The 27,371-nt window shown below is 42.9% G+C and overlaps 1 protein-coding gene across 1 annotated transcript in view; it reads left to right on the top strand.

Moving 5' to 3' along the window:
• The window catches only part of AKAP6 (A-kinase anchoring protein 6), a 260,386-nt gene that overhangs the window by 22,300 nt on the left and 210,715 nt on the right, over nt 1-27,371 (top strand). Inside the window, exon 4 of the mRNA XM_074997551.1 lies at nt 17,376-17,498. Within this exon, the coding sequence (XP_074853652.1) occupies nt 17,376-17,498 (123 nt within the window). The remainder of the gene's footprint in view (nt 1-17,375; nt 17,499-27,371) is intronic.

Below are 27,371 nucleotides of genomic sequence, written 5' to 3'. Positions count from 1 at the left end.
GTGCAGCGCCCTCCACAACCTGGGTCGAGAGCAAGGGGGAGGCATTCTTCCAGGGCTGGGCTGTGGAGGCTGGCAGGGCTGACGTGCAGCCACCCGCTGCCCCCAGTAGCCAGGTGGACCCCGAGGGGATCCGGGTCCAGGAGGCCCTGCAGGCCCATTTCGACCAGGCCGTGGGGTGAATGCTGGCAGGCCCCCCACTGCACCCCCCCATCGTCCACAACACTCCCTGCCCCCACGCCCACACCATAGAGCACCCAAGAGCACACACCCCATCACTTTTCTTGCAAATAAAAATAGACCTGTTGTTTTTGAAACCAAAAAACAGTGAATTCTCTTATTATTAATACTACAAATATATATAGAACAAAAGGGGGGAACTATTTACTTGGGGGGGCAGGTACCATAAAAGAACAGGGGTCTAACACAAACTATATACAAATATATGATGGGGGATATGTACGAAGGGCGGGGGCCACGTCCTCGGCCCCACACCCCTCTACTGTCCGGCGCCCAGGGTTGGAGGGCGCGACCCTCGCCTCGGCCTGAGCCCTGGCTGAGGCTGGGTGGCGGCTGGGTGAACTGGCAGGTATGGCCAGCGGGTGTCAGCAGGCCCCAGGTCCCCCTCGGCGGAAGGCCCCAGGGTGGCGGACAGCGGTTGGAGCGGCGGGCGGAGTGGGGGGCCAGGTATTCTGCTATGCACTCGAATGTGTGCATGAAAGCCCCGCATGCCTCCTGGTGCCAGGCCAGCGCTTGCTCCTGGAGCTCCAGGCGCCGCTCCGACACCTCCAGCTGACACCGGAGGGTCGCGAGCAGCTGGAGGTCTGTGGCTGTCCTCGGGTGGTGGCTCTGCCGTCGGCCCCGTCCTGGGGCTGGTCGGTGCTCCGCCGAGGGGCTGGCCTGCAGCAATGGCCCCGGTGGGCTCTCCGGGATCACGGACACCTCGCTGGCGCTTTCCGGGCCCTCCGATGGTGCAGCTGCGGAACACGGGGGGAAGAAGAGTGGAGACAGACGTCAGTGTGGGCCCCGAGCTGCGGCCCTTGTCCCCCCATCCCTCTGCTGCTGGTTCCCCATCCCCGTCCCCGGGAGGTGCTGCTGCTGCTGCTGCTGCTGCTGCTGCTGCTGATGGGTGTCCCACCCCACCCCATGGGGGACCCTAGGTTCCACTCCCCCTATCCCCACGGATGGGGCATGGCGCTGTCCTGCTGGGGGGCAGGGGCTGATGCACTCTTCTGAGGGACATGCCACTGCTCTCCTTGGGGCCATGGTCATCTGGACATGTGGAGGGCCCTGGTCATGTCTCTTGTCCCCGCCCCTTAACCCTGGGGGTGTGCTCCGGAGGGGTACATACCTGACGGTCTGCTCCCACGGTTGGGGGACACCCTCTGGGCAGATGCCCTGCTGGAGCTCCGGGATGGGATGGCGATGTGGAGCCCCCCGTCACTGGAGGAGGATTCCCCCTCCTCCTCCTCCTCTGGTGTCTGAGGGGTGGGCTCCTGGGGGGCGGCCCTTGGGTGCGGGGCTTGCCTCCGGGACGGACTCCGCCTCCGGGGCCTGCTGGGGCTTGTCGGCCGAGGTGTCAAGAGTGGCCGGCGGGGAGGAGGTGTACTGGCGGCCCAGGATGGACCTGAGCTCCCTGTAAAAGGGGCAAGTGGTGGGGGCGGCCCCAGATTGGCTGGCCACATCCCGGGCGTAACTCTGCCGCAGCTCCTTAACCTTACTCCTCACGTGGTCAGGAGTGCAGGCAGGGTGAGCCCAGGCAGCCAGGCCCTCGGCCAGCCGAGTGAACGCATCTGCGTTCTGCCTCTTGCTCCCCATTACCTGGAGCATCTCCTCCTCGCCCCAGAGCCACAGCAGGTCCCGGATCTCGGCCTCCGTCCAGGAGGGGCCCCTCTGCCTTTTCCCAGGCTGGCTGGCTTCCTGGGAGCCCTGGCTCCCCTTGGAGGGGGTGCCCTGGGGGCACTTGGGGGGCTGCCTAGCAGCCATCACTGCAGGGGTGGTGGCTTGGGGCTGCAGGGAGGCGTGCAGGCTGGCCGCATGGCAGTGCGGCCGCCTGCACGCGCTATCAGCTTCCTGCACAGGAACGCAGGGGGCAGGGAGCTTTAAGGGACCGCTGCACGCGGCAACCATAGAGCTCAGGGGCTGGAGAGAGCGTCTCTCAACCCCTCTGCTGATGGCCGCCATGGCGGACCCCGCTCTTTCGATGTCGTGGAACATGGATCGGCTACACGTGCCCTACTTCGACATTCAACGTCGAAGTAGGGCGCTATTCCCATCTCCTGATGGGGATTGCGACTCCGACGTTTCGCCGCCTTACGCCGATTTCAACTTTGAAATAGCACTCGCCACGTGTAGACGTGGCGGGCGCTATTTCGAAGTTGGCGTGGCTACTTCTTAGTAGCCGGCACGTGTAGACACGGCTTACAGATAGTAGACTTTGAGGAAATAACTAAGGCTATAAACTGAGTGAAGAGAGGTGAAGCAACAGACGAAGTGACAGATGTTTAACTGTTAAAACCTGGGGAAGATGTGATGGGAAATTACAGGTTCAGGTTGTACAGAACGGTTTGGTGAAAGGAGACCTGTCCTAAAGATTAGAGAAGGGGTACCATCTGTAAAATCCCCAAACAGACATGTGGACAGTAGTATGTGATAACTGGAGAAGGGTGATGCTCCTATGTCTGGATTTGGGAAAGTGGTTTGTATTTTCATTTTGAATAGGATGAAAAAGTTTGAGGTACTGAGGGAGTAACAGGCTGGATTTCAGACCAGAGTTTTATCTTGAGGAGATATACTGAGAAAGGCTCAGTCTAGATGGTTTTTAACTGCCTGAATTTTATAAAAGGGTTGGATAGGTCCACAGAGAAGCCTTTCTGAAGGTCTTGAGACACTCTAGAATTCTAGCAAAGATTGTTAATTTGATATAAATTTTGTATGATGAGTTTCTATGCCATGTCAGGATGTAGAACAGAGACACTGAATATTTTAAGATTGCTTATCATCTAGGGTGACCACCTGGCCCATTTTGGCCAGGATAGCCCTGTATTTTGGGTGTCAGGAAGGCGACCTGATTAATTTTAACAAAGGGTTTAATTGCCCCATGTTCAGGCCCCCAGCTGAGCTGACCTTTTCCCTCCCAAGAGCACTGGCGCAGCTGCTGGCCAGAGAGTACAAACTCACGTGCTCTCCAGACAGGTGGGAGAGGGATCCAGCAGGGGGCCCTGCCATTGGGGTGCAGCTGCCACCTGGTTCCCACCTCCCCATACCTTGAGAGAGGTGGGAGGAGTACTGACATCGTTGCCACCTAGTTCCTGGCTTCCCGGTAGGGGAGCCACACTGGCTGGGTTGCCATGTGGTTCCTAGCTATCCATGCGTCAGGGAAGCCAGGAGCCACACTGGCATGGCTGCCTTATGGTTCCCATTTTCTCACAGCTCAGGGAAGCCAAGAGGAGCACCAGCGTGGCTGCTGCATCGTTCCCAGCTCCCCACACCTTGTGGGAGCTGGGTGGAGTACTAGCATCCAGTTCCCCATGCCTCTGAGGGAGCTGGGTGGAGCACTGATGGAGCTGCTGCCCTGTTCCCAGCTCCGCCAGGTGTGGGGCAGCTGGGGAGGTTCCCTGCAGGGCAGTAGCCCCATTCCCAGTGCCCCCAAGGGATGGAATAGCCCACGAGGTACCCTGCAGGGTGGAAGCCCTGTTCCCAGTTCCTGGAGGCATGGGACAGTCAGGGAGCTGCCCCCAAGGGCATCCTGTATTTGGACTAGGAAAATGTGGTCACCCTCTTATCATCCTTTCTTGTGATGAGAAGCGTTATGGCTGCTGCTAAGGTCTCTTGTATTGTGCTAGGCTGGAGAGAAACAGAAACTTGGATTTTGCTGACAGTGTAGTCATACAGCTTCTCTGTGAGCATGAAAACAGATTGATTTGTGAGGCAAGGGTTAAGCTTGTCTAGGCTAAGATTTAAAGGTCTGTACGTGGAAGCTGTTGGCCAGCATGTTCCAAAATGCTGTAAAGGTGTAATGCTAAACTTGACAAGTCAACAGAGAAGCCTAGGTGTTAACTCACCCAGTTAAGCACATTAAATTACACACTGCTTTGGTTACACTACTCTTCTAGAATGTGTGAATTAGAATGTATCATCTTCTAAGAACACACCTTTCAAATCCTAGTCTAGACAAAAGTTTAAACATACAAAATAGAGCTCTGGGAAACTTCAGTTGTGTTTTGCTGGATTTAAGTTGGTAGAATATTCATCCAAGTCCAAACACAAACTGCTCACTTGCTGGGGTCAGAAGGTCACCCCTTCTGATCTCTAATTTTATCAACAAAAAGCTAGTAAATTCCAAAATGGAAACACACGAGCCACAGCCTAAGCCTTCTCGCTATTCAGCCCCTGTGATTCCTTTTCTCCGGATCTCTCTCCCCAAGACCTTTGCTGCTTCTCCCAGCAATAAAATCAGTTGCTCCCTCAAATCAGCACTAATTAATATACAGTCCCCCCAGAGGCAGAGGATAAATAGGGGTGTAAGTAGCAGCATTCTCCACACCCTTCCTGCCTCAAAACCAGCCCCCCACGAATTTGAGATACATACCTCTTCAAAATATTTTCAGTCCTCTTTGGTCTCATGCATGGGGCTGTAGCTTATCTGCACCCCTTATTTCCCAGCAGACTTGACCAGCAGAGAAACATTTAACTTTGCTGTCATTTAAATTGTTGGCATTAGACACCCCCCCAGTAAAGTTGAATAGGGTCAGTTCTCTGCCAGGATGTACTGTTCTAGGCTCTCTGAAGACTTACCGAAAAGCTATCTCTTCAACCAAAGGGCTAGAAACTCTTTTACTGCTTTCTTTTTTTATTTAAGTGTAGTATCCAGAGGCACTGAGGCCTCATCTGGGGTGCATGAAGTTTGTGCTCTACAGCCTCAGTCGAGCACCAGCCAGCCGTTAGCTTATGTGGTAGAGTGCAGTGCCTTAGACGCTCTGCTCACAGGTTCTATTCCTGGGGCTAGCAATCCAGGTCTGTCAGCATTACAACTGGTGCAGTAGCTGGGAAAAACTACTGCAAGGTCTCAGAAGCTCAGGATGTGCTTTCTCAGCCCAGGGAAACATATAGTACTTAGAGGCAGTGAGACCTCATCTGGGGTGAGTGAAGTCTCTACTCTCCAGCATTGGCTGAGAGCCAGCTGGCCTTTAGCTCACATGGTAGAGTGCAGGGCTTTTGACCCTGTGCTTTGAGGTTCTGTTCCTGGGGCCGGCAACCCAGGTCTGTCAGCATTACATAAGGTTTTGTAATACAAGGTGTTGTCTTAATCCAACCAATTTTGAGGCCTATCTCTTGGGCTGCAATGCATGGTAGCATGAAAATCTTGCCACTCTACTGCAAAGTTCTTAATGTGACCATTACATCTGATTTTGATATATCTGTGTTCACATCTCCAGAAACTTGTAATATGTTTTATGTTCAAACAACCCACCCAGACTGGGGACTATAGTGTAGTAATGAATGAATTGAAGAGATCCCTCTGTCACTAGCCTTCCTATTCTGGTTTTAAACACAGAAAACTTACTTGAAAAACAAGTTCATGGGTCAGATCTTTTAAATTCCGGTTATGAGATGACAAACTTAACCTTTATTAACCAATTAGCCCTATTTCAGTAGGAAAGGCTGGATTCAGAGTACTAATTTATTTTGTGATGCATGGTCATCATATAATTCATGTCAAGGATGTAGTAGAAGGTCAATATATTCACTAATTATCTGGAAGGAAACATTCCATTCTAATTTGGTGCAGTTTTTTTCCCCCCTCCCACCTTTTCTGCTGCATTTCAAAATCCTTTTTGACATGGTGATGTAGCACCCTCGTGAGGCCATGTCTCACAATTGCAGCTGATAGATTTTTAGTATGCATTCTTGTTTAAATGAGCAAAATACATTAAGGTATACCAAATTGTTTTAGAAGTAATAATAAAATATATTGTAAACCAGAATCCTGTACTTGCTAATGAAAAGAAAATTTAAATGAATCTTATACCAGTAATACACATTGTGTGCAATTTCTATTCCAGCAAAATTAATGTTGAAATATATTTTCAGAATTAATAAGCAAGAGCATAACTGTGCTGCTCTTCTTAAGTTTACAAAACAAGAACGTGCACTTCTATAGATTTTGTGAAATATATTGTAAAAGTAGACTCAATCCACTGCAAACAATTTATCGATAACAATAGGGAAAGCCTATTCTGAATCTCAGATTTAGGAGGAACAACATGGATTCCGTCCAAATCAATGAACAAAGGTCCCAGTGCATTGCTGTCACTCAAAAATTAGAAGGGTACTGGGAGTTTGTTACCTTTGTTTTGTAGACTGCAGAAGGCATATGACTGCATTCCCCACAATGTGTTTTGGAAAGTGTTTTGAGAGCATGAAGTGCCAATAAGTGAGAGGAGCATGTACTCTCAGCAGTAAGTTGGATTAGTTTAAGGTGAGTGGTGGACTCTCTACTCCTGTTAGTGATTTTCTTGATCAGGTTATCAACGCACAGCCAAGCTGCAGTGTGCATCTGGTTCAGGGAGTCATCTGTTGTTTGCAGATGATGATGTTCTTGCTCCTTCAGACTGCAAGCTCCAATATGCGCTGGAATGCTTTTCTGTCTGGTGTGCGGCAACTGCACTGAGAATCAGCATCTACAAATCAGAGGCCATGATCCTTTCCCAGAAGAAAGTAGGCTGCTCGCTCTAGATGAATGGGGAGTAGCTGGTCATGGTGGAAGTCAAGTATTTAGGGAGTTTGTTTAAGAGTGATGGTAAGACAGAGAATGAGATTGATTGATTGGTACAGCGGAAGCAGTGATGTGGACATTGTACCAATTAGTGATGAAGCAGGAGATGAATTCTTGAATGGAGCGCTCAGTTTACAGGCCAGTCTGTGTCCCCATCATCACATATGGTCATGAACTTAGGGTAATGTACCCACAATCTTATCCTTTTGGTCAAGCAGCAGAATTGAGGGTTCTCTGCAGAGTAGACAGGCTTGCTCTCAGATACTGGGTGAGAGGCTCAGCTATTAGGAGAACTGTGGGCAAGGACCAGCTGAGGTCAACCCAGGACAGGCTGAAGGGATTGTGTGTACTGGCTGGCCTGGAAATGCCTGGGAATTCCCCAGCAGGAGCTGGGACCTATTGAAAAGGAAAAGGGAAGTCTGTCCCTCCCTACACTGTCACCATTACCCTCACCTGACAAAATGGCATAAAGGGAAAGGAAGAAGAAAAGTAAATGGAGCAGCCAGGTGGAGAAGGGCAGAGCCATTATCCTCTACAAACAGTGGTGTGTGTGTGTGTGTGTGTGTGTGTGTTCCAGTCCAATTCCTATTATGCTTGTGTGTATGGGGATTGTTAGGAGCAGATTGGCAGAGGAGATATAGGACCCCCACTTACTTCTGTGCATTGGTGCGAAAACCTTGCACAAGAGGGTATATGGGGCAGCAGCTGACCATATGTAGGACCGGCAGCTGTGCAGAGGCAGTTCTACCCCTACACAAAGCCCAGACACGCAGGCAATATGTGACCAGGAATGATAGTAACAAAGCACTATTTATTTTCTGGGCATAGAACAGACCCAAATATACAAGTACAGTACATATAATATGGGAAATTGGCAAATGAAGATTAGCTAATCTTTGGGTGCTCTTAGGCTAATAACCAATATATAAATTACCCATGAAAGAATCTGAAAAAGGCAAGTTGCCAACACAACACTTAAAATAATTATTATACGGGAAAGATTTAATATCTCCAAGTATCCTTGTAATAGCATGAATAGCTTCAACATCAGTGTTTATATTGGCATCATTTTAAGAAAAAATCAATTTGCTTTATTAAAAATGAAAAAATACTCATCAGGGATGGGCCTGAGCCACAGAGTTTTGGATCAGGATCCATACTTTAACTGTTAGGGAAAAGGGGGATTATTCAAATCTGTGGACTCGGCATTTGTGCAGGGTTCAGGGATTACCAAATCCATGTAAGAGTTCTCTAAATAAAATGTTTTCATATGCCTGAACTATTGGTGCTGAAAAAGCTGCCATAATTTCTACTAAGGCTCACTCTTCTGTAAAATTGCCCATAGAAGGAAAAAAAAAGTTTAGTAATGTGTAAAAAGTGGGTGTTACAAACTAGTCTCATGAATCTGCATAGACTGTTATTTCACTCTGTAGCCCTGTTTGCATGGTGGTAGCTGATAGCAAGACTGGGGCCCAGGACTGACAGCTGAGTGAGACAAGATTGTGTAACCTAGAAATATTTACATTTCTTCTCTTTTAGATCATCAGTAGAGTCCAGTTTTTCTTTGGCTGACACAGGTGCATACAAGTATAAGAACTAGAAAAGACTTAGGTATGGGTATGTGGTGTTATGATTTATTTGCCACAAAAAGGTGTTGCACAACAGGGATTTAAAATTATCCCATCCCATACTGGTACAGCATTTTGGGCACATATTACTATTACCTGGCAGCTGCTTAAACCTATCAGATACACTGTGAGGAAAAACAGAATGGAAAGAAAGTGATACAACAGTATGAAAAATTATTTTCAAGATAACCAAAGGCACCAGGGGACATACCTGGTTATAATCTCTTTCTGAAACAGCACATTCTCACATGAATATGACAAACAAAAATGTGATGCTAGGATGAAGTTCAAAAGGGTTAAAAAGTTCAGGTTTGGTTAGGATTAGCATCCAAGAGTTTAGATCCTTATCTGTACTATACAGCCACTTAAGTCTGCAAAACTGACCTCTTTTCTTCTTCTCCAATATCTGAATGGAGATATCTTTAATTGTGGCGTTCACAATGATACATGAGAGATCATTCACTGTGTCTGGCTCTTACCACAATCCTCTTGTCTCATCTTACCTTTCTTTACATTCTGAATTTGAGTCTAGATTTTATTTAACTGGAAAAAAATGACCCACCTATTCCTGTTTCCTTTGTCCTTCTTTCACTGATTCCTCCCCTTTGCCATGCCTCTTTACCCCTTATTGGCGTCACCTGCTGCCACTCTGAGCACTTGGAACCAATCAGAGACTTTTACATGCATTTTAGTAAAAATTTAGTGTCCTCCTTATGAGTTTTTGCCTACGAGCAAAAAGTTAAGAACCAATTGTGCTCGTATAGTGAGGGATGAGTGTATCATCTTCTCATGGCCATCGTCCCACTACGCCTCATAAACAGGAAAGAGCACAAGCGGAAATGCAGAACGAACAGGTCAATGGGGGAAATGACATGAAAAGCACTCCTTCCCTGCTGCAAGTGATCCAGAATTTGGATCTAATGTGAAACTTAGCAGGCAGGTGTTTTAAAAGTGGTTTTGAAATCCTTGAAGGGTGTTATATAGGTGCAAAACATTATGGTAACCCAGCAGTTCTCAAATTGTGGCTCAGGGCCACAAAGTATGTTACAACCACATTTTAATGGGGTCACCAGGGCTGGCTTAGATTTGCTGGCGCTTGAGCCCCATTGCCAGGGCTGAAACCAAAGCTAGAGGGCTTCAGTATTATTGATTGGCAGCCTTCATCTTACAGGCACACTGCCTGAGGCTAAGCCCTTTGGCTTCAGATTTGTCCATCCCTTCCTGGGGCATTGGGGCTCAGACTTCAGCCTCCTTTCCTAGGGTGGCATAGTAATTTTTGTTGTCAGAAAGGGGTCACAGTGCATTAAAGCTTGACAATCTCTGTTTAAAGTTGTTCTACCTAAAGGGTCGCAATTCCATGTAGAAAAACAATTTGAGCAGCAGGAGCTGATAGCTAAAATCCAAATAGTAATCTTCCCCTCATCTGAATTGAGAAAATGTGAGAAAAATAATGCCCCAAAATAAACAAGGTGTCCATTTAAAAAAATGAGGAACCTATTTGCTCTCTGGACTGTTTTTTCAGTCAGATTGGGACTAATTTTCCAGGGTGCTAAACACTCACAGCTCTCTCTAGAGTCCAGCAGAGGCTTAATTGGGATGGAGTGACTGCAACACCCCAACATTTATCTCTTGGAAGCCACCGGGAGGGAAAGACTGGACTGGACTGGACTGTAATTTCATACCCCCCGTGCACTTGTCCCATTATCTCTCTGCCTCTGCTGCAAGTCTCCCTATTTTGACCTTTATTTTGCCAAGTTGTTGTGCTGCAGTACGAGTGTAAGTAGAGACCTCACATAGGTTCAGGTAAATGTCACTGGCATAGACTTCTACATTGAGCTGAAGCCAGTCTCCAGCCTCTTAAGCAATTGTTGCTTTATTCTCAAGCGCTCAGGGGAACGAAGGAATGAGGTGTATGGAGAATAAGCATACCTGAGGAAACAAGTTGAACAGTATGCAGCTATACTGTCTTCTCCTTGACCTTATTTCTGCTAGGAGTCAAGCGTAATTTGGCAGAAGTGTGATCCTTAATGCAGGATCAGGTTCTGCTCTGCTGTCTGTCCTACCCATCACATATACCTATGTTTACATGAGTAACATTTTACACAAGTTTTTCTTATTCTTAATTAAACAAGGATTATATTGGTTTAAATACTTCTGTGGAATTTAGGACTGGCTGTATCCTGTGTTGTCCACGATGGAGGTGAGGCAGAACAGCTAAGACAGGAATTGACAATTGAGTGTCAATTTTAGGGGGTGTTTCCTGAAGTAGGATTAAGCGTGCTTTGTGCTCTGTAGCCAAATGAAGGAAGATGTCCCTCTTGGTTGTTGAGATTCCCAAGACATGGAGGTGCAGCACTTGGAGAGCTGAGCCCAGCAGTCAGGTTTATGACCCTAGCCCAGAGAGGACCCCATTGGAGGACAACTAATTCAGGCTGTGTTTTGTTTTTGTTTTTCACGTTTTGTGACGAGGACTTGAGCTCCAATTTTTGAGGTTTATCTTAGAAGCACAGAAGACCAGGCTTGGGTGAGACCTCAGGAAGCCATGTAGTCTAACCCCTTGTTCACAGCAGAACCACCTCTAGCTAAATCATTCCAGCCAGGGCTTTGCTTAATTGGGCCTTGAAGACTTCTAATGATGGAGATTCCACTGCCTCTTCTGTAGGTAACCCATTCCTCCTTAGACAGTCCATTCCCACTCTTTAACTGTTTCATACAGATGCTGGGTACCACCTTATGGTAATAGACTTGCCCCCTTATAGACCTCCCTAAAACACAGACTGTCAATCATGTGCATGCTGAAGACATCTGTATTGTTGACTCTGGAAAATAATTATCATAGGCCATAGGATAGAAGGAGAATCTCAGCCAAAGCAGAGACAGTTGATCCGCTTGGTGGCTGGTAAGGAGGGCAGGAAGTGCAGCCCAATGGCTGCAGGGTTGGGTGTGCTCCCCTGCTGATTCCTGGTCTTGGGGCTCTGCAACAAATCTGCCTTTTCCTGTGAGTGCCCGACTCCTGCTCAGTTAATGCGAGTCCATCTGATGCCGCTGGAATGGCCGCTGCAGCCAGCAGCAGCAGATGGATCAGCATGGACCTTCCTTGGGTGTGGCAAATTCCCTGGTTCAGGACTGATCAGGGTGTTGGATCAGGGATGTACAAGCCATGGTGATGTCACAATGAATGCATGCAATACATAGTCTGTGCCGGCAGTTTATGACTAATACTGCCACCAGTGCAGTCCCATTGTTGGTAGCAAATGGTAAACTAAACTGGACAAGTTGCTAGAGTTTAACCACTGTCCTGGAAGACTCTTCAGAGTAGCTGCCTATGCCTTTCTGGGCTAATGCTTTCATGTTTGCTAGTTGTGCAACAGGGGGAGATATTAAGAGCAATATTCTACTGTATACAAGGCCCATATGAAAAGCATTAGGGTCTTAGATCCAACTCTTCTTGGCTCAGCATACCCTGTAATCATGATGTTTTCTAACAACTTCTGAAAGTTGCCTTTTAAAAAGTAACATATTCCTGGGTGTTACATACACTGTGCTCTGAATCACAAGTGCGAAGTAGGAAAGTAAATATTTTAATCACTCAGTGCATTCATTTTAGCTTGGGTTCATTAAATTCCTAGTTGTCTAGAGTCATCGTATTCTGATTTAAGTATGATTGTTATGAAAATAATAGAATTCTGTTGATGTTATACTCAGTCAGTTCTATGCTCCTCTGAGGTTAAGGGACTCATTGGTCATCACAAAGTCAGAAGGACCCAACAGAGGAATTTTTTTCCTTTGTGTCATCTGGCTCCTTCAGGATTTCTATAATCTGTACTGCTGATGCTGTCATTGTTGCCTTTGCATCCAGCTCCAATTAAACTCACTGTAGCTGTTTGTACAGGCTCATCCTCCTGAGTACCTGGATTCCTTTGACTTACCTTTTCTTATGAAGAAAGTGCACTTTTATCCTTTTGAAAATAAAGTCCAGTGGGCAGGACTGCGTCCCTCCTGAGACTAATATACAAGTCTTTTTGTGGTTAGACAAAGGGGTTTCTTAATGCCATTCTGTGATAGAAGTGCCCTTAGAGCCAGCTCATCCCAGTATGCAGCCCCTTTGTGAGCTCAGTCTTTTTGTAAATTGGGAGCAAACTTTACTACATTCTCTCTCTGCAACAAAATTGAACATTTTTTTTTTGTGAAACAGCCTAATAACCAATTCTTTTAAGAACAAAACTTCCTTTATGGGCTCAGAAATAAAGTGGTGGAGGGGGAGATCTAGTGTAGTGATTTCACTAGCACTGCTTTTTTGTACTCCTGTGCTGAGATACGTGGAGTAAAGAGCAGGTTCTCTGTCTCAGTAAAACTGGTACAACACTTGTCCTTAAAAGTCTGGACCTGTTTGGAACCACCTTTTTTCAAACTGTGGTTCTACTCACTCCAAAAAGATTATGTGTCTTTTTAAAAGTTGTATGCAAAAGTATCGGTTAAGTGTAGAAGTGGGTCTTGCCCATGAAAGCTCATTACCTAATAGTTAAATTTGTTAGTCTTTAAGGTGGTGCAGGACTGCTTGTTTTTTGAAGCTACAGATTAACACATCTAGCCCTCTGAGACTGTTAAGTGTATATGATGCAATCCATAGTCATTCAATGTGCACGCTAAATGCAAATTAATCATGTTCTCTCTTCCGGGGAGTTCTTGGTGTGTAGCTTTTATTTATTTATTCATTTATTTTTGCTATAATGCAAGTAACTTTTGGATTTTCAGATTCCAAAACACTGTGATACTGTGATAGTATAGTTTTAAGCATCATAGGCTATGTCTAGATGGCAGCCTTCTGCTGACATCCTGGTCTTCTTCATTCCAATAGGAAGAAAGGATGTGTCAACAGAGGGGGCTTTCCTGACATTTGGCCCCATGTGGACAGGCTAATGTTGGGAAGGACTCTCCTGACAGAACTTGTTGGCAGAAGATGTACAGATGCATTGTGCAATTAGCATATCTTTTGCCAACAATTCTCAGACATCTAAATGTAGCCATAGTGTCTGGCTTAGCCATGTTGCTGTTACAGGTCAGCCTTGCTCTGCTGAAGCAACTGAAGTTCATTTATACCAGCTGAGGTGCAAAGGAAAAAGTAAACCACAAATACGAAAGTGAAAGAGCAGTAAAAATTATTATTAGGAATGTACAGCCTTTTCTGTTAGATGTATGAAATTAAGAAAAGCTGTGGAAGAATAGTATTGTATATATTTTGCTTCCCTGTAATTGATCAGTCCTGAATCTGAGTTCATGATTGCAGGCTAAATTCTGTTATTTTGCAATGGGTAATTAGTCCTATATTTTATTTTATAACAGGGTAACATGACATTTTTTTCTACTGTTGCAGAGTACTTTTTTTAATCAAGGCAAATATTTCTCCATATTACAACTTCCTAGAGTTACTTTTGTCTGAAACATTTCTTAATATAGATATGTATTTTTAAGAAATAAAACAAATTACATGGAGAGCCCCCCTTTCGTCTCTCTTTGTACATCTTTGATTCATTAGGTATCTGTCTGTCTAAATAGGACGTTTTATTTCTCCTTGCTATTCAGTGGAGTGGTAATAATATCTTCATCTAGGTTGTGACTTGTAGCGTCTCACAGGGTAGCTCCTGATCTGGTGCTAAGTTTATGCATCACCCATTGCTCAAAGCTATGTTTAAAAGCACACACTACCCCTAAGGTCGCAATATCTATTGCTTATCTGAAGGAACAGGCAAGAACCCAATATGTGCATCACCACTTAAACTGATAAAGCAGAAGGATATTGTTTGAAAATACTGACTTTGATTTTAAAGCTGATCTATAGCCAGGTCTTGGAATAATGCCAAAGAAAAGATCTGAGAAAGAGAGCTCTGTGTAATCTCAAAGGCTTGTCTCTCTCACCAACAGACAGTGGTCTAATAAAAGATATTTCCTCGCCCATCTCATCTCTCTGAAGAGAAGTAGAAGCTCAGCTTCAAGAACAGGGATGTAGTCTCATCTTTAGTACCAGACCTGATCCAATAGACTGTATTTGCATAGGTTTCAATTTCCACTGGAGCTGCCTTCCAGGCAGACATGAGTCATGAGGCTGGCACTGGGATGATAAAGGTGTCTCTTTGCCCACAAGCATCAGGCAATTAAAATAAATAAGTTGGAGCCATAGGCACCCCTGTGAAAAATGTTTGAAAAATGTTTTCCTCATGAGTTTATGACAACAGGGATTCTGGTACTCAGATGTAATTGGTGATAAATGTGGAAAATACGAAGAATAAAGCTTCTGTCTCATCTAGGCTTGCCTGCATTGTCTTCATTTCTGTTGTAAAGTATTTAACTTTTGGGGTTTTCCTTTTCGTTTACTCATGTGACTCAGATGACAATCTCTGTAAATGTATGGTCTTAATTTAGTTGTGGGATATCCGAATCTGCGTTTTGATGCTCTTCAGCTCTTGTTCACATAAAATAAGCCTGTATTTGAATGCTCAGATGTAAGATTTGGAAATCCAATTTAGATGCTTAGAATTCAGCATTTGGCTCCCTTCTTAGGATTGCATAGGACTGACGATGCTCCATTAGGCCTCCAGATGGTGGTGTTTACCCAGACACGGAGGTTCAGGAGCTGGACAATGTTATCTATCCTCTGACAGTCATTTTCAGTGTCAGGCTTTTAGTTTTTTAAATTATTTTCAGTTTCTACAGATGTGTTCTTTGAATGGTTTCAATAAAATTTTATAGCCATCGTTTGAAAAATAGTAGGATTATTGTGATTTGTGTTTTGTAGAAGAAAATATTTCTCTGTGACAGGGACATAGCCTGGCTTAGATCTCCACACTCTGTCATCATGACTCTTTTTTCCTTTACTGCTCTCCTCAGTGCCCCCCCTCATTTATTTTTAGTAGGGATTTTAATATCCATAATGAAACTGTTGTTTGAATATTTATGTTAGTTTTAAACAAAAAGATTCTGGCTCCTCACAGCTCTGAATGATACTGGCTATATATTTATTCAGGCCTGAAGCACCCTTTAAACATTCCCTACCCCACAATACAAAATGATTCAGGTCATGTACTTGTTCTGGGTCATCTCCTGCCATGTGGTAAATACAAGCATATTAGATGTGGCACATTTCGTAGCGGAGAGAAAATGTATTTGACATCTAAAAGTCTGGTACTGGAGGGTTCCCAAATAAAATACTGAGCATTCAAAAATTCTGAGGAACAAGCATAGTCATTACTGATAGCTGTCTTTTGTCTGAGTGAGTATCAGTTTGATATGCTTGAAATATTTTGTGAAAAATTCAGCTCAAACATCATACTTTGCTGTGGAGGATGTAATAGTTCGCTTCATTAGTAAAATACATTAAACCTGTACATGAGAGCACCTTTATTCTGTGTCTGTCTGTGTTTGTCTATGTCTGTGTGTGTGTGTGTGTATCGAATCACCTTGTCTCTGAGATTTTATCATTAAAATGTGATGAGCAATTGATTGTGGTTTGCAATATTCTTCCTCAGAGGCCCAGAGAATAGAACCTTGTTTGGTGGTCGTTCTGAGGGTGGTGAGGGTTTTGTTTTTCTTTTTTTGGTTAGAATTCACAACTTTTGGCAAATAAAACCTGAGCGGGACTGAAGTAATTGTTTCATTTGACCAGAAACATTTTTCCATTAGTTTTAAAGGGCTAGAGGAGTGCCTCTCCCTTATAAACTTTACCCACGTGGTTCAGGCATTCATTGGGAATAGGCATTTGAATGCAGGCGTTCACATGGGAGGAGGCAGACCCTGGTTCCAGTACCCATGCTCCAATGAATACTGAGTTATTTGTGCAAAAGGGAAAAAATGAGGATGATACTTTGGTTACTTCAAAGAGCTGCTGAGGGCATCACTTAATTAATTTATGGGAGTTATTCAGATACCTGTGTGTTGAGTACCTTAAATTATCCTATGAATAAATAAAAAATAAAACTAATAAACTAGTAATAGCATTAGCTTAAGCAATTCTGGGATGATCATATTAGATGAACATGCTTGTAAGATTCACTTTAAGTCAGTGTAAGCATCTGGCCCCACTACCTTCTCAACCTTCCCTTGAGTCATGCTGAAAGGAAGACTATGATGGAATTATCTGTACTCAGAATGGGGCTATGGTAGAGGTGGGCAATAAGCAGCCCATGTGACAGATGCGGCTCACCAGGGCTTATCCTTGGCAGGCCTCCAGATGCTTTATTTACCTGAGTGTCTGCAGGTACAGCCACTCACAGCTCCCATTTGCCACGATTCACTGATCCCAGCCCATGGGAGCTGTGGGTAGCAGTGGTCTGGTCTGCATCGCTTCACACAACTTCCATTAGCTGGGAATGGCAAACCACAGCCAATGGGCGCCGCAAGCCACGGTACCCACAGACTTTCAGGTAAACAGTTTGCTGCTGGCAGACTGGCAGATGCTCTGTCCAGCCCACTGGCCTAAACTGCAGCCACAACCAGTCATGTAATATCCGGGGCATCATTTGATAAAAGACCAGCAGTTACTACATTAAATGCTGCAAATTCTGCCTTCTATATCACTAGAAGGGATGCAGCTGCCACATCTGTTTCCCTAAATAGGGGCTTCCAACTCATCTTTTATCAAAACCCAGCCCTCACAGCTAGCCACTCATGTAAATCCCTCTCATTTTTAAAAACCCATTGTTTCTCCATGTCACCACAATCTAATGAATCTGTTACACTGCCCTGTCCCAAAACTCAGGGACTACGTTAGATGAGCCTAAAACACACTCAACACAGTCTTGCTGCTCCTTTATCAGAAGATCATTGACAAATGTTTATCATTCATTTCACGGGTGTTGAGGATAAGATTTCACTTGCCATGCTGTGCTGGTTTTTACAAAAATAGCGTGCCTTTTCCGGATTGTTATTGTACTAACAAATATGCTTTTCTTGTTCTTTCTTTTTTCTTATCTGGTAAGGGGTTTGTAAGCAAGCTGGATGAATTCATTCACTGGTTAAATGAAGCCATGGAAACGACGGAGAATTGGACGCCTCCTAAAGCAGAGACAGACAGCCTTAAACTGTACCTTGAGACACACTTGGTAGGACAAGATTATATTGTGATTGGTATCAGTAATTGAAGTGTTCTGCTGTGCTTTGTTAGTAGATTTTTTTCTAATTACTAGTCCCCACCAATATTTTAATATCATATTTACAATGGTGCAAATTGTATTATTCAAAATTCCAACAAATTCACCTTCTAATAGAAAACAAAATTTCCTGAATTCCTTACCAACCATTGTGTTGCAAAAATCTCTTTGAAAATTGAATTAGAAAGAATTATATTGTAATTCAGACATGATCTTGTGTTGGAAAGAAAAGGGAAATAATAACAGGTAAAAGTAAAATAACCTTTCTACCGGCCAATATTAATAATTTTTTCTATCTCACAATTTAATCATTACAGAATGTTTTAAATAAAATATTTGAAATTATTTTTTCAATCATTTTAGCTAATGTTAATTTTCTGTCATGCAGCTGTCACTATTCTTGCTCTTGTGCAAAATAACAAACTATTGGGTGGAAGTAGAAAGCACTTGGGGAAATACATTCTGAATATTTTACAGGCAGGACTTATAGATTCAGAGGCATTGGTTTTTTTACTGAGTACTTCTAACAGCTGTTACTCGCTATTGCAGTAGTTGAATTGTAGTAAAATATGAAAAGTGACTATGTTAGCTGAAATGGGATTTTAGATGCTGAAAACCTCGTGCTTATATTTTTCACACTGTTATCAAACATTCTGGGCAGAGACCATGTCTTCCTATCTGTTTACATGGTTTAATGTAGTCCTATTCCTGATTTAGACCTTTGATACTAACACAATACAAAGTGAAAATGCATTGTTCATGGAAAAAATCTGATTAAAGGACAGAGCTGTCTATCAAAAGTGTTAAAAAAGTGCGCATTTTGCAGAATTAATTTTCAAGACAGTTTTAGATATCCTAATGAATATTCTCACCTGGTCCAGTTGGATAATACAAAATAGAATAAGTAAATAAGATTCTCTATATCAAAGCATTGGAAATCAGTGAGTTTCAATATCCTGCCTGGTAAGGTAGATTGTTTACTTTTGTTAATTTAGTGGACAGTCTGACCACCATTAAACTAAGCAGTTAAGAGAGCTGAATTTACCCTGTCACAACTTCAAAACTGTTTAATCTCCATCTTTCAAGTATAAACTGATATTTGTCAATAACATTACTGTTAATAATTTCTACCAGAGTATTGTCTAAGGCATTGTGGAAGTCACTGTGCCCGTATATAATCAATGCCTATCCCTGAATCAAAGAGATAGTAATCCTGTTGTGGGTTTTACAGAGGTTCCCTTAGACTAACATGAAGCTGCCTAGACTTCACTAGGGCACTTTGCAAGGCCGTGGATGTGACCACACACAACGTAGTGCAGGATCAGAGCTCAAAGTCCTTGTTTTATTCAGTCCTGCTCTACAGTGTTAAACTCTCAAGAAGATGGCTTTCCCTAGGCCAGACTGCCATAGCTGTGCTGTTTTAGAAGTAAGGCAGAACCAAGATTGAGACTTTCAGTTGCTATTTTCCCCTTGGTCAGTGGTGGAAGTCATCCTTACAAGTCCTCTTTATAGTACAGATTACTTGCAAATTGCCCAAATCCCAGATAGAGGCTCACCTGACAGTTAGGGACCTACTAAGTTCATGGCCATTGAGAACATGTTATGGACCATGAAATCTAGTTTCCACCCTGAAATCTGGTCTGTTGTGTATTTTTACCTTATACTACATAGATTTCTTGGGGGACAGCAGCATTTTTCAAATTGGGGGGTGCTGAACCAAAAGAGGGTTATAAGGTTATTTTAGGAGGTTACAGTATTGATGCTCTGATTTCTGTGTCGACATTAGAGCTTGGTGCCTTACCATACCATGCTCTGCTTACTTCTGCACTGCTGCTGGCAGCAGCTCTGCCTTCTGCCAGAAGTAATACCTCCACTTCTGGCCAGCAGCTGCCACTCTCCAGCTGCTCAGCTCTGTAGGCAGCAGCGCAGAAGTAAGAATGACCGTACCACAACTCCCCGTACAACAGCCAGATGCCCTTCCCAAAACACATTTTTGGGCCAGACCTCTGCACAATTTACACCAGGGTTAAATTTCAGATTTAAATAGCTGAAATCATGAAATTTGCAATTTTAAAAATCCAGTGACCAGGAAATTGAGCAAAATGGACAATGAATGTTAGGGCCCTGATCCCAGTGGCTGCTCTCCTCCTTTAGGTTTCATCAATGTGCATAGCTTGCACAGGAGAGCGAGTAGGCACCTTGTACCCCCTCACCTTCTCCATACGGGTGCCAAGGACAGATCGCAGCTAAGCCTTGTACCTTTGTGAATAATTTCATTCAGTTATTTTAAGGAAATAAAGAAACTGTTACCAGTGTGTTCCTCATGAATTGACTACGTTGCATGTATCCATCATTTTTATGAAGAGTTTTTTTTCCAAATCCTACCATGAAGTAGTAGAGTATATAATATGCTACAGTTAAAGTCTGTGATTACTTTGATAGCATGTACTCTGACAGTCTATGTAAACAATTTCTTGAACAGCCTGGAAAAAGCAGTAGTGATCCTACAGTCTTGTTCCTCCTGGGCTTTAAGAAAATATATACTATCATATTGCCTTCTTGCAGTAGAAGATTGAATTATTAAAGTAAGGGACATTTTTGTAACAGGAAGATAGAGTTATTCGTATTAATTAGAATGTCAACTTTTCACTGGCATTGGTCTGACAGAAATTCTAATCTGTTTTTAAACAGAAGTATATGAACTTCAGTTCACGTTAAGTTCAGTGTTAAAATTCCTCTTGAATGTAGCATTTTAAATCATTGCTGATCAAGGGCTTGGAGGGAGGGGAAGCTTATCCTCACTCAAAGATTATTATTTTTTTTAAACTGGACAGGTTCTGCAAGTTTGAATGCCCTCAGTTGCCAATTGCTTTTGAACATAAGGTGTTCAGTACCTTTTCAGGTTTTCTTCTGAGGGTCCAAACTCCTCAGATCTGCCTACAATGGCATTCAGTTTGGTTTTTTTTGGAAAGGAGTAAAAAGAACTTGCCTCTTTCCTGTAGGTTTCACCTACATTAGATGTCTTAGTGGTCAGAATCCACCATTGGTTCAGCTTTTATAAGTGTATCCGTGGTAGAAGCTGCAGTAAAAACATGGTTCATGCATTTTTACTACAACCCTACCAGACTCTGTACGTAATGGCTACAAAGTGTACTACAGGTTGGATCTCTCTAATCCAGCACTTCCTTGACTGGCAACATCCATAATCCAGCATAATTTTAGTAAGTTTATCATGGATGTGGCCAAGTTTCCAACAATCACATAAAGTTTGTCTACAGCCCCCACTCTTGGCCCTCAGTGTTCCATGCTGTTATTTAGCTGTAATTTAACCCTAAACATCTTAAGAGCCCAGTAAGCCATGGCAGTGTTGGTACTACTGCTAGATGATATTGACCTCCTGTGGTCCGGCAAATTCTCTCATTGGACACTGGTCAGGTCCCAAGTGTGCCAGACTAGAGAGGTTCAACCTGTAGTGGAGAAAATGCTCTGGCTCAGACTGTCTTTGCTGCCTGTAGCCCTGCTCTGCCTGAAACACATGGCCATACTACGGAGTAGGTTGTCATAAAAGGGGATATTTTATACTTGTCACTTAATTCTCCAAGACTGCCACAATACAGAGAAGAAAATGAAAAGAACCATAGATGAGGAAAAGATTTATTTATACCCTTTTTATCTGTTGGATGAGCATGATCTTGCAAACACAATACTGGTAGCAGACTTCAAGAGCTCTAAAATTTTCTGTCATGTCAGATCCTGGACCCTCATTTCAGGACCTTTGTGTGTGCTATTGAATACAAATTATTTGAATAATTAAAATGTACACTTTTGATCACATTCTTCCCAGAATGCCTAGATTGGCATGATGAATGGCATTTTTCATAAGATTTGGTCTTTCAGGTCAAGACTGACACAAATTGGTAGAATAGGAAATCTGCTGTCCATACTCTGTGTTCTGCAGTGAGAAGAGATATTTGTCTACCTTTTGCCAATGAATGCTTATGCTACAAAATATCTGTTGGTCTATAAGGTGCCACAGGACTTCGTGTTTTGTCTGGTTTCGTCCCTCTAGCACCTTGTATGAGCTCAGCATCCTGTTCTAAAAAATTCCTATGGTGGTAGGACATTAGCACAATGTTAACCTCATCTGCATCACTCTACAAGAAAGTATTCATATTTTTCATATTTTTCTGATTTTCCTTTCAAATTATGTATTTTGGCTGCCTTCTACATATACGGGGTTTATGAACATATTGTCCATTCTTCCCAACGTTGGAGAATTGTGTAATTAGATACTATCCACTGTCACCCCATTTCCTACAGTTAGTTTATGTATGATCCTCTGAAATGGCAGTGAGGAAGAGAGGCTGGTCTCATAGCTGTGTTTCAGAGAATGACTGACTAATTTTTGACAAGCACCTTGCCAAGGTTTCCAGGGCCATGCCCAGAAAAGTGTTTCTCAGTGTTTTACATATTTGGATATTGATGCCACCTAGGCAATGTAACTAGAACCCTCCTCCTATGTAGCAAAATGGGCAACCCTAATGCCAGGTTGAGAACTATCCTAGATCGTGTTTGTATGTTTTTGACATGTACGAATAGTGTAAACAGTGAGACTGATGTCTGTGTTACCGAGTTAAGTGTTCCCTCTAATTTTTCCCACACGTGCGGAATGAATTTTGTTATGTGCCCCAATATGGAGATAATGAGTAACACATCGCCTCCGTATTGGTGCAAATAACAAAATTCGTGCCATGGGGGTTGGCTCATGTGGTTTGGAGTGTGGGAGAGAGCTCAGTGTTTAAAAAAAAAAAAAAAGAAAGAGGTCTGTCTTGCTCTGTGATAATACTCATTAAATTCATGCATACTAGGTATAAAAGAATATTGGCATAATGACCAAGAAGCATAGAGAATCAGCTGGAGATACCAACATTACATTCCTATACATTAAAGTTATAGACAGACAGAATGCAAACCTGTTGAAAATTAAGTTCCCAGTAAGCCATGCAGTTGTGTGGCAGCCTATTAAGCACCATCCAAGTGCTCAGGGAACCTAGCCCTGGTACACCTGCCATAGGTGGGAGAGAGGTTCCCCTCCCCAGACCTGAATGTAGCCCCAACTACAGCTGGGAACAGATGCCTATGCTAGGGACCTGCTGTGCTTGGGGTACAGACCCCCTGGCCTCAACCCAGACCAATTCCCAATCAGTTATAGCCAGGGGAGAGGTGCCGCTTGCCCTTGCCCAAATCCATGCCTGGGCTAGACTTGCGAGGAGAGGATGCCTGTGCCATGGCACCAGTCTCAGAGCTGTTGCAGTGGGGAGATGTACTTTCGCCCATCCCACCCCCGGCCCCCAAGTCACAGCCCAAGTGCTGCCGCAGGGAGAGAGAGCTGGGGAAACTTCTCTCTCCCCACCATAGTTTGTCCTGCCTTTTTCTCTGGTTTTTCTCTTCCTCCTTTTTCCCTCTATTTTTTATTTTCCCTTCTAATTCTCTTAAGTGCTATCCTACTTTGACTCCTGATCCCGGTTGTGCATACAGGTGAAGTTACCTGCTGCTTGAGGTGGAGACATTAACAGGAAGCTCCATGGGGCAGGGCAACTCATGCTCTTGTAGCAGAGCTTGGTTCTGTGAACAGGAATGTTTGCTGTTATTTTTGGCCTGCAGTTTTAGGGACCAGTGCAGGAGCAGGATCTACCAGAGCCATAGGAACACATTTATACTGGGGGAAGAACCACATCTATGAGTACATGCTTTAACCTTTCTCTCAATTCACTGGCCTGAGACTCTGAAAGGGGCTTACCCCCATGATGGAAAACTGCTTTAGACCTGTAAGCAGAAACATTTAGAAACTTGCTATTTTGGACATGAAGCCGCTCAGCTGATGTGACAATACGATAATACTTCATTCAGAAATAAAGTTGAGTTAAATAAAACCACTTGTATAATGAAACAGATTTCATTCACAAGTTTTTGTGGTTTGCAAATCAGTTTTAACCAAAAATAGCATCCCAATAACAGGTCATGAACTGAAAGCATCCATCTAGATTACACTATTTGCTTCAGAAACCAAATTAATTTCTTACCAGCACAACAAATAAGAATTCAAACTCGCATTCATTACATCGACCATTTAAGAGGTTGCTGAAGTGGACACATTATCAGGTTTATTTCTCAGAAGAAATCATTGCTTATATTAGAGCACAGAAGGCAGTGAGGATATGAGAGTGGCTATGAGAAGTACTCAGATAAAAATATTTTTAGACTGTGGAATTCCTGGGGGGCCTACTATTTTTTATATCGTAAACTGTGCTTTTACCTTTTGTTGCTAGCATGATACTTTGCTTTATTGACTTGCTCATGTTAGCTTCCTAATTGTAGGGCTTTCTTTGATGTGCTCTTAGGTCTATAGATCATTGGTGATTCCGTTTCCTATATGATACATAGCACTAAATAACTAGTGAGGAATTTTATAATGAAAATCTGCAACATCATCTTGTTTAAAATATTTCTTGCAATGCTTTTTAATTTCAAGTAGTATATTTATGGGAAAGATCCAGTGTTCTTCTCTAGTGACAAATCTGTTATACTGAATACTTATTTTTTCTCTTGCTTCTTCTATATGTTCCCTCTTGCTCTGGGGTATTTGTTCATCTCATGCTCTGTAAAGGGCTTGGTCCAATTTTTGAGAATTTTCTGTAGCTTATAATATTTATATTTCTAACTACTTCATGTATTCAGACTTTCTTAATATTATCTCAAGACTTACTGGAATTGCTCTCTTTCTTTTCATGATTTTATTTTCTGTATATATATGCAAATGATAATTTGTTACAATAATAAAAGTCTGCTTTAATTAAAGGAAAAATTTTAAGCTAATTTAAGTAACTATAATTAAGAGGATGGCTGATCTCAAAGCTTTCAATTCTCATATTGGGAAATTGTCTATGAAAGCACAGTTTATATTTAGGTGCAAATATTTAGATTGTCATATCTTAAGTGGCATGTATTTTCCTGAAGGAGACCAACAAACATTGATTTTTCAGTTATGCAGAGTAGCCTGAGTCATTTTCTTTTATGTTTTGAAAATAATTGTTCCAAAAGAAAATAGAAGCAAACTCCATAATCCAACATGATTTTAGGTAGCTGGATGACCCCTTATCCTGGGTGTGGCCAAGTTTCTTGTGGGCCCTTAAAGTTTGTTTACAGCCACCAGTCCTGACTTTCAGGCTGTGTCTGAACTACAAGTCCCCTTTCAAAAGGGGAATGAAAATAAGGGAAATTATAAATGCAAATGGAGCACCAATTTACATATCTCACATTTCATTTGCATCATCACATTTTCAAAAGAAAAATGGCAGTATAGATGGGTTCTTTTGGAATAACACTCCATTTTCAAAAGCACCCTTTTTCCTGAAAAAAAATAGGAAGAAGAGTGCTCTCGAAAACAGAGTTTTAGGTGATTTTTCAATTTGGGTGCCTACAAGTAGACTACTGAATCCATATTCATGTCCATTTAAATCAAGATGCGGTTTTTATAGGTATATAGGTACTGAGCAGCTTTCTGCTGATTTTAATAGGAGTTGTGTGTGTTCAGCTTCTCTGAATTCCAGGTCATTTATTAGGTTCCCAAGTATGGATTTAGGATGTAGCACAGAATATGGAACATTGTGGCCTTAATTTCTCTGTATCTCAGTTTACCTATCTTGTGTGGCCTTTCTTATAAATATAACTGAGTTCAAAAAGAAATAGACAAGTTCATGAAGGATAGGTGCATTAATAGCTCTTAGCCAAGATGGTCAGGGACTCCATCCCATTTCCGTGTGTCCTTAAAACTTTAACTGCCAGAAGTTGGGACTGGAGAACAAGGATAGGTCACATCATAATTGTCCTGTTCTGTACATTCCCTTTGAAGCATCTGGCACTGGCCACTGTTGGAGGACAGGATACTGAGCTGGATAGACCATTGGTCTGACCTAATATGACTGTTCTTGTGTTTTTAAGTTTTTTGCAGTGCTTGGTTGTGTCTCATATTTATGAAGCTTAATGTACGTGTGTGGCGCTTGCGAGATCCTCAGGTAAAAAGTGGCATAGAAATGCAATGTGTTTTTGTTATTAAGACTAAGGTTATTTAGTCCATGTGTATATAGGGTTGTCCTTTAGGAGTGAGTGAGCTGTGTGGTGGCCCAGGGAGTCTGTTCTAAGGGGGGCACCTCTGGATGAAGCCTTGACCCTCTTTTCCCTTATTGCCAAATGCTCCTGGTCAAGCTACTCTGAGGAACTGCCTGTCTCTGTCTGCCACAAAGAGTGTATGTGTTGTTGCCTGATATTAGATTACTTATGAATTTCCAGTTGCCACCTTTAGAGTTAACACGTTCTTTGCCCCAGGATCAAGCCCAGTGTTTAATTTATTCTTTGCTTGGGAACTCTGATGAGCACAGTTGCAATTCTCATACTATAAGAACTCTTGTATATTTACAAATACAGTTTATTAATACATTTAGCACAGTCACAAGCGCCCCAATTGTGTAAGATAGGTAGGGAATATACAGCTATATTTTCATGCTGGGTGCTCTCACCATTCCTTCTGGAATAACCTGAGGTGCTGGCCAACATATTCCTCATCATTTTTGCTTTCCCCATCTTTACCAGTGACCACCATTCTGGTGCCTCTCAAGGACCACATCATCTTCTCCTACTCGTACTTGCACTTCCCAAAGCTTGAATTTCACTTTTATAATACGTTATGCTGATGTTATGTTTGATGCATATTCAGTAGGGGATGTTGCCTCTTCTTCTTTAGAGGCTGCTGGAGGACTGAGTGCTCTGACAAGATATGGCTGATGACACAAAGGCTGCCTTGAACAGCAGAAGTAAAGGCAGAAATACACCATATGCCATGCGACCCTTACTTCTGCGCTGCTGCTGCTGGCAATGGCTTTCCTTTCAGAGCTGGGTGTTGGTCAGCAGCCCCAGCTAGTGTTTAATATGTGTCAGGGTGAGCTCTGCAATTCTTTACATACGGATTAAGCACTAGGGGAGACAGTGGGGCCCAGAGATGACCGGAGAGTGGGTAGGCTGTTGGAGGAGGCTCAAATTCACCCTGGGTGCTATTTTCTCTAGTGATTGAACCATTCTCATAGTAATTAAGAACTGGATTATGAAAAAGCCTTCTGCTGAAGTGAAAGGATAGGTAGCATAAAAAGATCCTCTCTTTACCCACTTTATAGTTCAGGAGGGTTTTACAGAACCGTACTTGAAATTAAGGTTGGTGTTCTTATAAAAGGGATTCAACCCTTGTTATGAATGTAAAATACAGTCTGACTTTCCCAAATTTAGAGCACTGAGTCTTTGAGTACAGGTTTCATTTTCTGAGACTTTACAAGTAAACCTGTTAATTCATTTTAACAAAATGAAATGAAATGGTACACTAAGAATTTGGAATTGGCTATCATGTATTTTGTCCTAATGAATTGTCACAAAGGAACACTATTACCAACATTTAAAAATAAACTAGTATTTATATTTTCGTTGTTCTTTATGAAAGAGAATTCCTCTGTGCTTTCAATATCTTATAAAAGTCTTCCCTCTTTTTTCCCCAAAAACCCACTTGCATAGTCCGATAACAGGCTTTTTAACAATATAGATGTGTAGAGTAAGACCGTGGTCCCTTTTGCAAAATGAAGCATATGCTCTGATCATATAAAAGCTGATATTCCTATTCTTTCTTATTGAGAGAGACCAATCTGGAGTCTTAAATAAGTTACAAATAGCTCTGGAAGAGCACTGAAGTAATTAGTACAAAACGAAATGGGGTTAAAAAGGCAT

The sequence above is a fragment of the Carettochelys insculpta genome, chromosome 6 (assembly GCF_033958435.1).
Source record: "Carettochelys insculpta isolate YL-2023 chromosome 6, ASM3395843v1, whole genome shotgun sequence".
Lineage (NCBI taxonomy): Eukaryota > Metazoa > Chordata > Testudines > Carettochelyidae > Carettochelys > Carettochelys insculpta.
Note: the sequence above shows the minus strand (reverse complement) of the source record. Positions and strands in the feature narration are given on the sequence as shown.